Here is a 16,845-nt window from a genome sequence, read left to right as displayed (position 1 = left end):
AGAGAACTCATAACATCATCACCGTGGTCAACAATATCACTGCCATTATCCTGTTGTGCCTATACTGGATATATTTCTGCCAATTTTGAATTTGTCGGGGAAATAGCAGTGGTTATAAGTTGGTGAAGTGATGCCTTTATGCAGGGAAAACAAAAACAACCACACAATGCTGCAAACAGCTATAGAACCTAAGACAGAGAACACCAAATTGTTAGATGAGCCCCCCCCAACACTCACACCAGGCTGATGTGTTTACACCAGAGTACTCCTTCATCTTGTGATTCAGGGTGCGGAGGCCATGAATGGCTCTTGTGAGTGACCCATCAGGTGCCGTGATATTTAGAATAAACAACACTGGTCACCGGACATTGAGCAGTCGCCACCCTTCTTGGCCAGGAGCATGTCGACCGCTATGCGGTGCTGGAACGTCATGAGTGAGGTTGCTGCTGGTTGTTCCCTTATGGCAATAAAGCCTGCTTCCATATAATTACCCAGTTTCTGTACATTGTAATGTATATAGTTGATTCTGTCAACGTTTTTATTCAGAGTTATCCATAACAAGATGGATTCCCATCCTGCAGCTCGTTAACCAATTTATACTCATCTGGTACGCCGTAGGGATGCCATTTGCATCAATGTATGTCGGATCTCCATCTTTCCAAGAGGACCTTCGCCTTCGGGAGAACCCAAGGGGAGGTCCAAAGATAGATGCGGGCAATTGTATATCCTCTGCTTTGGATGGAAACACAGTCACAGATAAGAGCAGTGATACCAGTGCACACGTTCCTGCTGCATTTATCAGTGTGTCATACAACTTTTGACCAACACACCACCACCACACATCACTGCATGGGAGCAGTGGGGCAGTTTGCAGATGGATATCATGACAGCATCTTTTGCTGAGACTTCCCACCTTAAAATCTGTCCCTGTAAGGCTAACACAGGAGAAATTAGCCAATGCAACATTAGTAGAAAATACCATTTTTATCGTTTACTGCCTGAGTTGTTGGATAAACACTTTAACATTTCTGAGAAGTGGTGTTAGGTGTTATTTTAGTCATTACCTCCAGGGTACACTGTGTTGGGATTTCTGCTGGAATGACACGCGTTAGTGGCCTTGGGCCCATGCATGTGATGTAACTATAGTTTACCTTGTTAGCTGCATTCTACATTAATAACAACCATTTTTTTCCTATTTGTAAAAAAAAAAAAAAAAAAAAAGATAATAATAATGAAAAAAATATTCCTCAGGCTTTTTCGGTTAAAATACTCCCTTTATAGTATACGTACTCTTTTGTATGGCATTCGGGTTTAAGTTAACATTAAATTGGCAAATGGTGAGAAGAAAATGGGGGTTTCCTTTAGCATAAGCCCATAGATGGAATCCCCAGCAATTAGACTCTGCCAAGAAATCGAAAAAGTGATGAACTGATTCATTGGGAGGCACACATGGAGTCCTCCCCTCATGCCTCGGTGACTCCCGCATGGTTGTTTAAATGTTATTAGAAATGAGGTTGTGCGTCTTTATCTTATGTGTGGTAGGCGTAGTTGACTCATTATTTAGCCATTTTGAAGTCATGTCGACCAAGTCAACCCTAAATGAGTCAAGTATCTTTTAAATCTTCACCAGCCTTCAGGTATTTTCAGATACTATAAATCTGCACCCACCGTATGCTGGTCTTTGCTCACCGTTCCTTTTGGGTGACTCAGCTGAGATGACCTTTTACAGTGTGTAAGGTGCATCCACGTGTTTCTTTCTGCTATTTTGTCCATGTCATTTAGCTCTTGCTCAGTCTATACCAGTGTTCGGGTAAAACTGCATGTACAGTAGATGTTAATTCATAAACAGACATAGGATGAACAGACAAATGGCAGTACTAAAGGTATTAAAGCACAGTGACTTGTTACATTTTTTTTCTTTTTTTCTGATGTTGTAGTGTAGGGATGTCAAACTCATTTCTCTTGCAGGGCACGTTGTAGTTCGGGTTTCCCTCAATGGGACATTCTTAGTGGAGGCAGCATGGGATCGATTCCTGCTCAGGGATGGTGTCGACATCTGCACTGCGACTGACTGGCAACCAGTTCGGGGTGTAGTCTGCTGCTGCCTGAAGTTAGCTGGGATTGGGTCCAGCTCTCTCTCCGAATGAATGCAGAAAGATTGCGTCAGGAAAGGCATCCGGTGTAAAAAAAATGATCAAAAAGACAGTTACTGCCGCACCACTGTGACAATGGCAAAAAAAAAATGGTTTACACATCAATGCTTATAAATTTCCCAATTTGTTTTCAGTCCTATCAAATTGATGCATGTGAAATTTCCTTGTGACATGCCATTAGAAAACAATGTTTTTTTAGTTTTTCAAAAGAAGTTAATGGATACACAGAATCCCCCAACTTTTTTTTTTTGCGTTCGTTATCAATTAATAGCATTGGTATTATCTCTCCATCTGTGAAAACAATACAATCTTTTGGACATGTTTTTTGTATGTAGTTATCCAATTTGTTTTGTTTTTATTTTATTTTATTGATTCTTTTGGGGTGGGACCTCGAGTGGTTCCCACAGGTACCACTCGAACAGAAAAATTAAAATAACGGACAGCGTTTTCATCCAACACCCAACAGCAAAATTTAACTGTTGAGTCTCCATTATGACAGCAGTCTCACTCCCATGTGTAACCGGACTACAGCGACCTTGGCAGTGGGAATGAGAACAGCTATCTTATAAGTGGCCAATAAAAACAAATTAGTTTTGTTTGTGTTAACAATGGTTTCAAAAGCAATAACTTTTTTACAATCAACAAATGAACTCAAGTACCCCTTTTTGCAATTATTTAAGCTGTTTGGGGTTGTTAATAACTCCTGAAAGGGACCCACTTTCCTTCATTCGTCTATCTCTCATTGTGTGGAAAATATTGGTAATTTGTATGGTTTCCCAAACAGTGTTTTAAATGGAATGAGACCCTTACGTGCTTGTAATGTATGCATAGTTAGACTAAATTGCCCCTACGCATGATTGTGAGTGGTGCTGTTTGTCTCCATGTGCCCTGCGATTGACTGGCAACCAGGTCAGGATGTACCTTGCCTCCTGCCCGATGACAGCTGGGATAGGCTCCAGCACTCCCCGCAACCCTTGTGAGGAGAACCGGCCAAGAAAATGGATGGAGGGATGAATGGATGTGTAGCTTGAGGAAACTGACCACGTTTTGGATGAACATTCCGTTGTGGATTATTTCGCGCACAGGTCAAACAAGCCCTCCAAATTTTTTTTGCATCCAAGTTAAACCCATGGATCATGTAATGCCTTTGTACCAGGGCTACCATTCCCCCTGTTGAGACCTGAGACTTCCCATGGCTTAAGATTGTTGCCCACTTTAAAAATGTTTTTGGTAGAATTTTTTTTGTATCTGTGTTGACATAATTCACATTTTGTAATGTAGCACCTTATTTTTTCCACATTTTTAGCTCTGCCGGAAAGCTATGTTGTTGCATTTTGTTTAACACATCATCTGAAAGTATGGCTTCATTTGCTGCATGGTCAGCTAATCCCATAAAGGTTTTGGCTGGATTGTCTTGGAAGCAGATGTATGATAATTATGATCACAATTATTCCTACAGCGAAACAGTCTTTTTACAAAAAGACATCTATGTGTGAACAAACAACAAACCTATCCTATAAATAGGTGGCCATTTTGAGATATGATTTTGTCATATATCTCAAACAGGAGGGATATGAGTCTATACAATCAACATTATACAATTTATGGCTTCAATTTTTAGTAAAAAAAAATGTGGGAGATGTTTGACATGTGCAAGACATAATCCACAAGGTAATTTGAGCCAATGTAGAGGACGGTTCCTTACACCACTATATCTGTTTAAAAACTATCCATATGAGTCTATTGAATTAAAAGTGAAGAAAAAAATGGGTTTGGTCATTATCGATGCCTTTTCAAAATGGATAGAACTCTTTCCAACCAAACATGCCAACAGCTTTAAAAATAGCAGAGTGGAATACTCGAGTTAATTTGTCTCATTGTAAGAAGGTTATTGATTTTGAAACCATTGTTAATACTAATATGTTTTATTAGCTATTTGTAAGATAGCGGTTGTCATTCCCGCTGCCAAAGTCGCTGTAGTCCGGTTACAAAGGGGGTTGTAGTATTTAGAACCCTTCCGTGTCACTCCGGTGAAGAAAGCACCCCGACCGAGCCATTTAGGGGAGTGTGTCTGCTGTCATAATGGCAACTAAACAGTTAAATTTTGCTATTGGGTGTTGGATTTCATTTTTTCTGCTCGAGTGGTACCTGTAGGAACCACTCAAGGTCCTAGAAAACAAATTGGATAACTGCATAGAAAAAGGAAAAAAAGAATTTGAATTTATTAAAATAACATGGTAGATCTGTAAATGTAAAACCACATTTGTGTGACAATAGTCAGGCCGTGAGAGTTGCAAATGTTACAACATGTGTACCTTGTCCTTTAGATATGTGAATGGGGGGGGGAGAGTAAGACAAATTTTATAAATCTGAATTTGAATTAATTTCAATCCCTCATATGATTGATGGTGTGGTATGGTTTCCAAATCCATGTTAAAAAAATACTATACTTACAGGATTAAGGAGTAAACCAGGACAGCAGTATCTGCATATGTATGAAGTAATGTAATTTCCATGTTTCATGGTATGTGGAACACCTGTTAGAAGCGCTCCGGACCCTCTAAGTGGATGCGGACCTAACGACTTCCTCCGCTGACGCCCGAGCACCACCACCTCACCACCACCTCTCAGCAGCCAGTACACAAAACCAAGCAAAGACTTGGTGATTCGGGATCATTTTTCAAGATTTTCAAATCAAACCTGTTGAAATCATATGTTGTGAAAATAAAAAAAAATTATGAATTTGAAGAAGCCGATTTAAAAACTGTGTCTGGTTTGTTAAACTGAAACAATTCTATCCTGACGGAACTTCAGTGGCAGACGTTTTATGTTACAAACTTCTGACGCATGCTGATTCACCAGTCATGTTGCATGATCCAAAAAAATTAATGCATTAGTCTGGTCTGTTCAATAGTCATTTTCTCAACTTGTGTGAACCTCTGTAAATATGAGGTCCATGGTGAAAACAAGGTGAGGCGGCATACCCTGGATTTGAACTCTCCAACTCCTAATGACATTTTATGGAATGAAACAATATCATATTTAGCATGTGCATGTACAAATGTTGATTGAATGATGGTTTCACGTTCAGTGGTTTGTAGAAAAATAACTTGGTTTAGAAACGTTTTCAGTGCTGTGATAATGATATCACAAATTCTTCAACCATTTCGCTTCCTGTAATTAGAGTCAACATGAACAGTCAACAAAAGATATTTTAGAGTCGAAACTGTTAATTATTAGTCAAGGATAAAAACCCACACTTTAGTTTTCATGCAAAGAAAAGGGTAATCAGCTGGGTATAAATCCTGTGAACACGGCATCATCTTCAACCCCTGGGGGTAGAAATTCTGCTTGGATTCTCTGCACAGCACATGATGGTATAACAACCCTGTTGCTCTTGCTGAGAGGCCCCCAACACCACTTCACCAGCTGTCTGTCCGCCAACGTGGTGATTTCTTTCATGTTCTTCTCCTGTGAATGCATTTCTGCCATAATGTTATTGAAAGACATGCCAGGCTGTCTCCAATACAAATGGGTTGTGGCAGACTGGGTGAAAGCCTTCATGGTTAACAATGCAAGCCAAGGCGGTTCCATCCAACTTCCAGGCAGTTTCTGTAATTTCCTTACAGCAGCGGCATTCTCTCTGGGAAGGCATTGGCTGGCAATTTCCACATTTACACCTGGGTAAAAAATATAATCAGTTAAAATAACATTATTTGGTTTGTTTTAAGCACAAAGTTGTATTTCATTTCTACCTTGTGCTCGCCAAGATAAGGCTGAAATAATGCTACTGTGGCGTAAAGCCCTATCATTTATTCATTCATTATCTTCTGATTAAAGAGTGAAAACTTGACACTCTTGAATGTATGCAAAGCTACCTTAACAACAAATAAGAAATGGACAATGTTGAATTTATAACTTCCCCCTTATGTCCTTCTAATACAGATATAAATACAAATTACATATTTCTATTTATATGGCTATTAGCTACAAGTACTGATCATTTAGTGTAAATAACGATCATCACTGGCTAAATGTAAGTGTACTGCACTGTCCAACTCGTACTATAGATGTGATCTTTAAACACAGAACAATACCGAAGGTTTCAATTTTTGTTTTAAACCGACTCAATCGCTAGAACAACAACAACAACAAACGACTTACTGTTGTGTGCAACAGCATCAGACGTTTAAACGTGTTTGAATTAGATTATTTCATCAACAAAGTGTACGTATATTTCTTGAGGCACTTTCCAGTCTATGTTTTGGGTGCGAAGTTCCACGTCAACTTGGTCAGGTCTCACCTAATCCTGTACTTGTGTTGCGTTCGTCAACACCGGTTCGAACATACATATATGGTTGAATTACACATGTTTTTCGAACATGGAAAACATTTGAAAATTCCTCCTCTTCAGTTTCTATCTCTTCCACAGAGCATTCCATAAAAACGTCTTCATCACAGCTGTCTATATCCTCGAGATCCCACTCGCAGCATGTATGATTCTTTGTAGAAAGCGGATCAGAATTCTAGCTGATAGACAGGTGTTCAAATACTTATTTGCAGCTGTATCGCACGAATCGTTAATAAAATCATACATTTTGATTTCTGGATTTTTCTATTTTAAATTATCTCTCTCACAGTAGACATGCACCTACGATGAAAATTTCAGACCCCTCCATGATTTCTAAGCGGGAGAACTTGCAATATAGCAGTGTGTTCAAATACTTATTTTCTTCACTGTATGTCACATCCCACCCACTTCCTGGCTCAGGACATCTGTGGGCCTTGCAAATGGGTGCTGATTTTGAATCAGAACACCTGGTGATAATCCCAGGTGGTCACCTGTCTGGCTGACTTGTAAAACCCCAAATGTCCATAGAATTCCTTTGAAGTAGACCTTAGAGTTTCTTTGAAGTAGAATTACTCAAGGAGTTTGTCCATCTAACTTTCTAAGCCCTCACTCAGGTTGTATCTAAAATAATGCCAAAATACACTCTTCTTCTTTTCCTTTCAGCTTGTCCCTTTAGGGGTCGCCACAGCGTATCAACTTTTTCCATCTAAGCCTATCTCCTGCATCTTCCTTTCTCACACCAACTGCCCTCACATGTCTTCCCTCACAACATCCATCATCCAATAAAACATCTAACTTTGGCATCTGACATCTAATGAACTCATTTCTAATTCTACCCAACCTGCTCACTCCTAGAGAGAACCTGAACATCTTCAATCCTGCCACCTCCAGTTCAGTTCTCCAGTTCACCATCTCTAAACCGTACATCATGTCTGGCTTCACCTCTGTTTTATAAACTTTGTCCTTCATCCTAGCAGAGGCTCTTCTGTTAAATAACACATCAAACACCTTCCGCCAGCTGCTCCAACCTGCTTGGACCAATTTCTTCACTTCCTTACCACACTCACCATTGCTCTGGATTGTTTACCCCAAGTACTTAAAGTCATCCACCCTCGCTATCGCTTCTCCCTGAAGCCTCACTCTTCCCTGTCCACCCCTCTCATTCGCGCACATATGATCTGCTTTACTTCAGCTAATCTTCTTTCTTCTCCTTTCCAGTGCATGCCTCCATCTTTCTAATTGTTCCTCCACCTTTTTGAGGTTCCACCACCAAGTCTCTTTCTTCCTTTTTCCACCCAGAAAAGACACCAAATACTCTCCTCCCTGTCTCTCTGATCACCTTGACTGTAGTAGTCCAGTCTCCCGAGAGCTTCTCCTGTCCATCGATAGCTTATCTCACGTCTTTCCGAAAGGCCGCAAAACATTCGTCCTTTCTCAGCTTCCACCACATGGTTTTCTGCTCTACCTTTATCTTCTTAATCTTCCTACCCACCACCAAAGCCATCCTACACACCACCATCCTATGCTGTTGAGCTACACTCTCCCCTAGCACTACCTTACAGTCATTAACCTCCTTCATATTACATCGTCTGCACAAAATATAATCCACCTGTGTGCTTTACCTCCGCTCTTATAAGTCACTCTATGCTTCTGCCTCTTCTGGAAAAAAGTGTTCATTACTGCCATTTCCATCCTTTTTGCAAAGTCCACCACCATCTGTCCCTCAAAGTTCCTTTCCTGAATGCTGTACATTACCATTCTCAGAACTAGTTCATCTAGTTTCTTCCAGAATTTTTCTTTCAACTCTAGGTCACATCCTACCTGCGGGGTATAGCTGCTAATCACATTATACAGAATACCCTCCATTTCGAGTTTCAGCCTCATCACTTGATCTTTTTTCACTTCCAAGACATTCTTAGCCAGCTCCTTTAAAATAACTTTTGTCTTCCCATCTACTCCATGGTAAAATAATTTAAATTCTGTTTCTAAACTTATAGCCTTACTACCTTTCCACCTGCTCTTTTGGATGCACAAGATATCAATCTTTCTCCGAATCATCATGCCAACCAACTCCTGAGCTTTTCCAGTCATAGTCCCAATATTCAAAGTCCCTACACTCAGTCGCAGGCTCTGTGCATTCTTCTTCTTCTGCCGACAAATCCAGTTTCCTCCTCTTTTTGTCTTGACCCACAGTAGCTGAATTTCCACCGACGCCTTGCAGGTTAACGGTGCCGGGGGCGGGCATTGTTTACCTGGGCCATGACTGATCCGGTATGGTATTCTTTAATTGAACGTATTTGTTTGGCACAGTTTTATGCTGGATGGCCTTCCTGAAACAACCCATTGCATTTATCCGGGCATGGGACAGGCCTACAGATTGCACTGACTTGTGCCCTCATAGGGTTCCTTTAAAATAACAAAATAGACTACAATATGTAAATTAAGTGGACTACATTGGATCTCGATCCTCAGTGCCTTGCCATGTCACTGTACTGTCTCTGTACGATAGGTCAGTAGACGTTTGTGTGTGTGTGTGTGTGTGTGTGTGTGTGTGTGTGTGTGTATGTGCGGCTGACTGGGTGTGGGGTGATTTGTGTTCGTACCCGTGGATTTATCTGCTTTCATCTGTGGGGATGAGATGGGCATGTTTTTGTTTTCATACTTTTATTTTAAGTATCCGTTTTTATCTCTGTGAAACATTTTATGTTTGAAAAGTGCTATTTAAATAAAGTGTGATTAACAGAATGATTGTTTGACTAAACACACGACAACAATAGAACACTCAAACTATGGGAGTACTGGTATTTTGCGCACAACTGACAATGATGAAATTTTATAGTGTTTTTGGTCCTTTTCAAACTCATGGGTTTCCTTGTGTTTGCCAGGAGGAACTTGAACACCTCAACCAAGCCAGCGATGAGATCAACAAGCTGGAGCTTAATTTGGATGTGAGATAATTGTTTATTTAATTGTATGACAAATACAGTACTGGACATCTACCTGCTCTCTTGTCACACTGACAATCTCTTGTATCACACTTTTCTCTGTCATTGTACATCTTGGAGTTTTAGGCTATTTTAGATGGGTTTTCATGTGTATGCTCCGTTCAGGATGCCAGGTCCAGCTACAGGAAGATCCTCACTGATTCTGCTCGGAAGTTGAATGCTCAGGGCTCCCAACTTGGTGCCTGCATTGAAAAAGCCCGGCCTTACTATGAGGCCCGCAGACAGGCCAAAGAGGTAAATGGTAAATAAACTGCACTAAAATAGCACTTAATCTACAAAATCACAGTGGCCAAACCACTTTACAGAACCTCACATTCACCCATTCATACATACACACACACACACACACACACACACACACACACACATTCCTACAGCAATGGGCAGCTGCTGCCATGCAAGGAGATGCCAGGCCTACTTGGAGGAAAATTTTCAGCCTTTAGCCCGTGGACACTTCGACATACAAAGAATTGGAACCAAGATTCGAACCAGTGACACTACGATTACTGGACAAGCAGCTCAGCCAAGATGCTCAAAATGGGTGTGTCTTCTGCAAAAATACTGTACAATAGTATGGTTCAAGCTTGCTTACGGCCATACTACCCTGAGAACGCCCGATCTCGGAAACTAAGCAGTTTTATCCCTGGTTCGTACTTGGATGGGAGACTGCCTGGGAATACCAGGTGCTGTAAGCTTCTCTCCCTGGATAAATACGGAGGGGTTGCATCAGGAAGGGCATCCAGCCAAACAAATATGAGCGTTCATCTAATATGACATGGTGTGGCGATGCCTAACGGGACAAGCCGAAAGGAAAGAAGAAGTATTGTTCAAGCTTAATAGAATGGACTAATAGCGGAAGGGGGATTATCTCATATAGCACATTGTACAAAGTCATTGTAAATAATTATTTTAAAAAATAGTAAGTAAATATAAATTTGCCTCAAGAATCTGTGTGTGTCGGAAGGGTGGTGGACGTATTTAACGCAGTGCTCTGTCGACATTGATATTGACGGTCTATAATCATGACTGTCATTTTTACACGACTGACAACTATGACGGGAGGTAAAGTGCAAATGTTCTGCCATTTATATCTTCACAGTGCAATCTTTCTACACATTTCCATTCATTGCATACTATCAAGTTTTAACATTAATAAGTTTATGGTATGTCTGTGTCACCAAGGGGCATGGTACAGTGGGAAGACAGCGAAACCAAGATTGTAAAGCAGTTTGATAAGGATAACAGCAATAATAATAATGAATACCTTCATGAAAATACTACAGAAATGAAAGAACCCGGGAAGGCATACCGCATCTTGGGTCATCAAGAAGTGAAGCATGAATCTGAGGGAGAATGCGCTTGGCTGATCACATCAACAGAAAGAAGCACACATAGCTGGTGAAACGAAGGAATCTAGGTACCTGGTCACCCGAGCAATACGATGCATGATACACACCAGGTGAGGCTGGGGGACACCACCTCATTCACATACACCATCAGCTCTCGGACATGCCAAAGTTGTGTCCTCTTCCCGCTGCTTTCTTGTTCTACATGAACGACTCGACCTCAAGGCAGCTGGACCTCTGAAGTTTACAGATGACACCACAGTCATCAGGCTCATCAAAAACACCGATGAGTGTGCGTATTGACAGGAAGTGGAGAGGCTGGACATATGGTGTGGCCAACAGAAGCTGGAGGTGAACACACTTAAGACTGTAGAGATTGCAGACTTCAGGAGGCATCCTCACAGTGTTCAGCTGTCTTATGTCAATCACCGACACTATAAAGTTCCTGAGAATTACAGTCTTACAGGACCTGAAGTGTGAGACAAACATCAACACCAGGCTCAAAAAAGCCCAGCAAAGGATGTACTTCTTGCAGCTTCTGAGGATGTATGACCTTCCACGAGAGCTACTGAGACAGTTCTACACTGTGGTCATAAAATCAGTACTGTGTACCTCTCATCTGGTTTGGGCTGCCACAAAAAAAAAGGACAAACTCCGCCTGCAGCGGACAATCAAAACCGCTGGACTAATTGTCGGCACCCCTCTACCCACCTTTGAAAACTTGAACGCCTCCTGAACTAGGACCAGACCGGGCAGGATCCTTTCGGACCTTCCAACTCCTGGCCACCAGCTCCTTCCCTCAGGTAGGCGTTACCGAACAATGCAAACAAAACTAGCTAGATTGATCATCGACAACTCCCTCTTTCGGGACTTCCATTTTGCAAATTCTTAGGCTCCGGAGCCATCTGTTGCCAGCGTTAGAAGAGGGGGTACTATCATGGGTGTTGCCATCCCCTTGCCTTGTATGCGCCTGCACTTGAGAGCACCCTCCCCATCTGTGTTTTGTCTGCCCACATTACATCACGCATTTAAACCATGTGTCTCATTCTGTCTGGTTGCCAGTTCATTGTACCTTGATGTCACAGTCAAGGGTTCTTTGTTTCTAGATCACTGACTCATAGTAATTTTTGACCAGAGGTCGGCAACCCACGGCTCTGGAACTGCATGCGACTCTTTAGCGCCACCCTAGTGGCTCCTGTGAGCTTTTTCAAAAATGTATGAAAATGCAAAATGATGGGGGAGAAAAATATATTTTATGTTTTAATGTGATTTCTGTAGTAGGACAAACATGATACAAACGTTCTTAACATTTTCTAATGATGTAAAAATGTATGGAATTAATATTAAATGCAAACATTTCTGGCAATGGAGATTGCATCATAGCCTGTGACGCACGCTTCTTTGAGCTTGGTGTGGCGGGTGCCTGTCACAAATAAACAACAAATAAAATAAACAAATAGTGGGTGTGTGAGCAGCCATGAATTCCAAAGGGAAGAACGATAGCTGAGGAGAACAGCGGATTCAACATTTCTTAGACGAAATCATATGCTTTCACTTCCAACATGGAAGGTTTGCCTACACGTCTGCTTTGTAATGAGAAGTTGTCCAATCGTAAACAGAATAATGTGGAAAGATATTTCAAGACAAGGCATGCTACACTTACAGTTGAGTTGGGAGTGAAAAAGGTCACTCGCCAGAAAGCCCAGGTTCCCCAAAGCCACAAATGGAACGAAATTGAAAGCGTCGCATTACCTGAGAAACTTGTTTGAAACAAGGAATGGTCTTCCTGACAGTTATAGGAACATGAAGAAATATGCATTTAGAGTACAGTATTAGCCATCTTGGCTCACCATACCTGCGCAGGCAAAAATTCTAAAATGAGCTACATTAAATCAAAATCCTGTACCGCAATCACTTCACAGACATGAGCTCGCAGTCATGCGTCAAAATTAAAGTTCACATTTTCCATACCTGAGTTTGAAAATCTGTCCAGTGATGACAATAAACAGAAGTGACATTCAATGGGTAAGAATACAATTCTGTCATAGGCACATAATTAGCAACAAAATGTCTGTTTATTGGGTGGGTTCTTTTTTTTGTCAGTATTTATTTGGAATGACACCGAGAGATATTATTGTTTTGTTGCTCGGTCTGAGGATGTTTGCATCATACCCTGCGTGTCAAAAGAGATGATGCTACATTTTACCTTGCACTCCCTTAAAATTCGGTAAAAAGGATAATGCACAGAATTCAAACTTCAAATATTTTTTTTAATTTTATATATAGTAATCCCTTGTTTTTCACGGTTAATTGGTACCAGACCCACCTGCGAAAAGTGAAAAACGATGAAGTAGGTGTAAATGGTGGGTTTTTTTTTTTTTTTTTTTTTTTTTGCTTCATAGGTCCTTGTCGTCTTGTTTGGGATGCTGCGTTATATTATCCTATCATTGCAATTTCCACTACAGTACTGTACTAATGTATGCTATCAGTTTTTACTATTATTATTATTATTTTTTTAAATTTGTTTCTGCTTCATTGGTGCATGTCGTCGCGTCAGGGATGGCACATTGCCTTCCCCCGTAATCTGACATTTAAAAAATTCTTTATGATATTTGTACAATTTTATCAGTGCAACAAAACATAATGCATCAATAATGGAAGTTAAAGTTAAAACACCATCGTACAGGAGAGTTGTCACGTGGTGTGTCATTTTCTCCAGGAAGTGCTGCAGGAAAAAAAAAACATTTAATCATGAATGTTCATTATGTCATGTGGCTCGTGAACTGATATAGACATACAGCATGTGTTGCTTTCATCAAAAGGCTTATGTAAGGCTTTTATTTATTTATTTTTGGAGCTCCAGACAGATTTGTTTTTTATATTTTTGATCCATCATGGCTGTTTAGACATTTGGCTCACCCAAAAGCTAAATACAGCATCATCAAAACACCCACCTGGGACTGCCCCACCATGCCAAATGGTCCATACGTGGAAGCTTCCACCCGACCCCCTACTCCCAGCCCACAGACCCCCACCCTGAAGGGCATGCAGCAAAATCCAGCACCCTGACATGAAAAGCAACCACATACGCTAGTGACCTTCCTTTCTTCACATGCGAAGGACAGAACCAAATCCCACAAACCATAGAGTCCTCCCCCAAACTCCACTGAGGAGGCACAAAGGAAATGCCCACGACACCACGAGACAACGCCCCCTGCGAACTCCCAACCCATTGCGACACAAAGCTGCCACAGTGAAGCACCAAGTTGATGCACATCTCCCATCAGTGGCGCCCATGCCGGCCCGAAGACCTAAACAGATGCCCAAAGCCAGCAGTGCAAAAGCACAACAAACTGCCACCCACCTAGCCATCCCAAAGCTGACAAAGATGCACTCAACAGCCTCACCTACCCAGCCCCGAGAGCCGACCCTGCCGAAAACCTGCATGGTACAGGGTGAGGACCAGAGCGCACCAGACAGAACATATCACAAAAGTCCCTCTCCGCACAACACAACTACACACAAAGTGCCACGCTGAGGCGATATCCACGCAGGCAGACACAAATAACTGAATACATCACCCCAAGCAAAACAAAGAAACTGAGACACTGAATCTATAACATTTTCTTTAAATACCCTTGTGCTCTTCAACGTATTGAGTGAAAAAAAGCTTTGCTTTTCTGTCTAGTTGGACTTGTGGTCATTTTATATTTTAACTTGACCTATTATTGCTTTTTCTCCTACCTAGAAACTACTCTGGCTACTTAGATGATTCACTCCCTTACCACACTCCCCGTTGCTTTGGATTGTTGACTCCAAGTATTTGAAGTCGTCCACCCTCACTATCTCTTCTCTCTGGAGCCTCACTCTTCCCCCTCCACCCCTCTCATTCACCCACATATATTCTGTTTTACTACGGCTGATCTTCATTTGTTCGTTGAACATTTTGATACAGAGGGTACCAATGCGAGGATCCTTTTCGTGGACTTCAGCTCTCTCTGATCTCCTATCTTCCAAACTTCTCCAGCTCAGCATCTCGCCTGCCATCTTCCGGTGGGTCAGCAACTTCCTGATGGGCAGGACACAGCAGGTGAGGCTGGGGAACACCACCTCATCCATGTGCACTTTCAGGACCGGGGCACCCGAAGGTTTTGTCCTCTCCCCTCTGCTCTTCTCGCTCTACACGAACGGCTGCACCTCATGGCATCTGACTGTCAAAGTCCTGAAGTTTGCAGATAACACCACAGTCATTGGCCTCATCAAAGACAACGACGAGTCTGGGTATTGACAGGAAGTGGCGAGACTGGAGCTTTGGTGTGGCCAACACAACTTGGCGTTGAACACTCTAAAGACGGTAGAGATAATTGTGGACTTAAGGAGGCATCCTTCACCAAAGCTGCTCCTGACATTGTCCAACTGTCTTATGTCAACTGTAGAGACGTTCTTAAAGTTGTTGGAATTACAGTCTCAGAGGAGTGGGGGATGAACATCAACTCCATCCTCAAAAAAGCCCAGCCAAGGATGTACTTCTTGCGACTTATGAGGAAGCACGGCCTGTCACAAGAGCTGCTGAGACAGGTCTACACAGCTGTCATCCAATCAGTACTGTGTACCTCCATCACAGTCCGGTTTGGGGCCGCCACAAAAAGGACAAACTCAGACTGCAACAGACAATCAAACCGCTGAACGGATTGTCGGCACCACGCTACCCACTTTTGAGGACTTGCACATAACACAAACTAGGTCCAGAGCAGGCAGGAACCTTTTGGATCCTCCACATCCTGGCCACCAGCTCTTCCAGCTTCTTTTGTCAGGAAAGCGCAACAGATCAGTGATAGTCAGAAGTAGCAGGCATTCAACAGTTTTTTCCCTTTGGTAATTCAGTCATTAAAGTCTATCAGCGAACCTCCTATTTTTCTGCCTTGATTCATGTTAGGAAACACTTACACCCTGCAGTACTAATATTAGTAATATATATATATATATATTTTTTTTATTTAAAGAGTTATATTTTTTGTAGACTGCACGATTCGTAAGTTTAAACTGCTCCCTTTGCACAATTATCATTGCACTGGTCTGTAATGGGAACTGCAAACTGGTAAAAGGACTCTGTACAAGCTTAACACAATGTGGGACGTTAACACACTTATCTCTTACCTGTTTGAAATGAAGATTTTACATCTTGCACGACTCTCATAAGGAATAGTTTCAATAAACAGAAATGTCTCTTGTTCTTGTTGCTAAGTTATCCCCTTGTTCTTGTTGCTTTGTTGTGCCACCAAAATCTCCCTTTCAGACTCAAAAGAGTCCGACACCTGAAATAAACAACATTAAAGCAAGGTTCCAGCGTGTCATTGTCTGGATTGTGTGTTTCAATGGGTCTGAGGCCTGTAGGAGGAAGCAATTCAGCTATCATTAATAAATGTCATAAATGTCCTTTTTCTCAATGGCAGCAGTAATCAATAGCTGACACAAGGATCAAATACAAGGAATATAACAACAACCACACAAAGTCAGGAGTCCTGCAAAAACAGCAACGGAGATAATAGCCAAAGTTACCAAAGCCTTGTACTTGCCAAAGACACTATGAGCATTATCCTACAAAGAGGTGTCTACCCCTGAGTGGGATTTCATCTCAATGGACAAAAACCACAATTTCTCCAAAGTGATGGTCAGGGATCCATCAGGGGCTGTGTTATCAGGAATAACTGTACAACATTGATCTCCGGACATGGAACCAACACCTCCCTTCTCTGCGAGTATCATGTCCACCGCCATGTTTGTCTGGAGTGTCATGAAAGAGGTGGCAGCCAATTGTTCATGGACAGCCTCGAAGCCATCTCTGGTGTAATTTGGCAGACGCTGTTCGTTGTAGTAATGTAAATAATTAATGTGGTCTGCGTTTTTATTGAGGGGAGGGGAAAAATGGCAGAAAGCAAGGGAAGGCTTTCAAATCCTGTTGCTATCTTATTAGCAAGTGTATATTCAGT

General features: G+C 41.7%; 1 protein-coding gene across 1 annotated transcript in view; it reads left to right on the top strand.

Moving 5' to 3' along the window:
- sh3bp5lb (SH3-binding domain protein 5-like, b) overlaps window positions 1–16,845 on the top strand; it is a 92,129-nt gene that overhangs the window by 22,468 nt on the left and 52,816 nt on the right. Inside the window, exons 2-3 of the mRNA XM_061834749.1 lie at window positions 9,390–9,452; window positions 9,615–9,743. Of these exons, the coding sequence (XP_061690733.1) occupies window positions 9,390–9,452; window positions 9,615–9,743 (192 nt within the window). The remainder of the gene's footprint in view (window positions 1–9,389; window positions 9,453–9,614; window positions 9,744–16,845) is intronic.

Source organism: Syngnathoides biaculeatus, chromosome 1 (assembly GCF_019802595.1).
Source record: "Syngnathoides biaculeatus isolate LvHL_M chromosome 1, ASM1980259v1, whole genome shotgun sequence".
NCBI classification, from domain to species: domain Eukaryota; kingdom Metazoa; phylum Chordata; class Actinopteri; order Syngnathiformes; family Syngnathidae; genus Syngnathoides; species Syngnathoides biaculeatus.
Note: the sequence above shows the minus strand (reverse complement) of the source record. Positions and strands in the feature narration are given on the sequence as shown.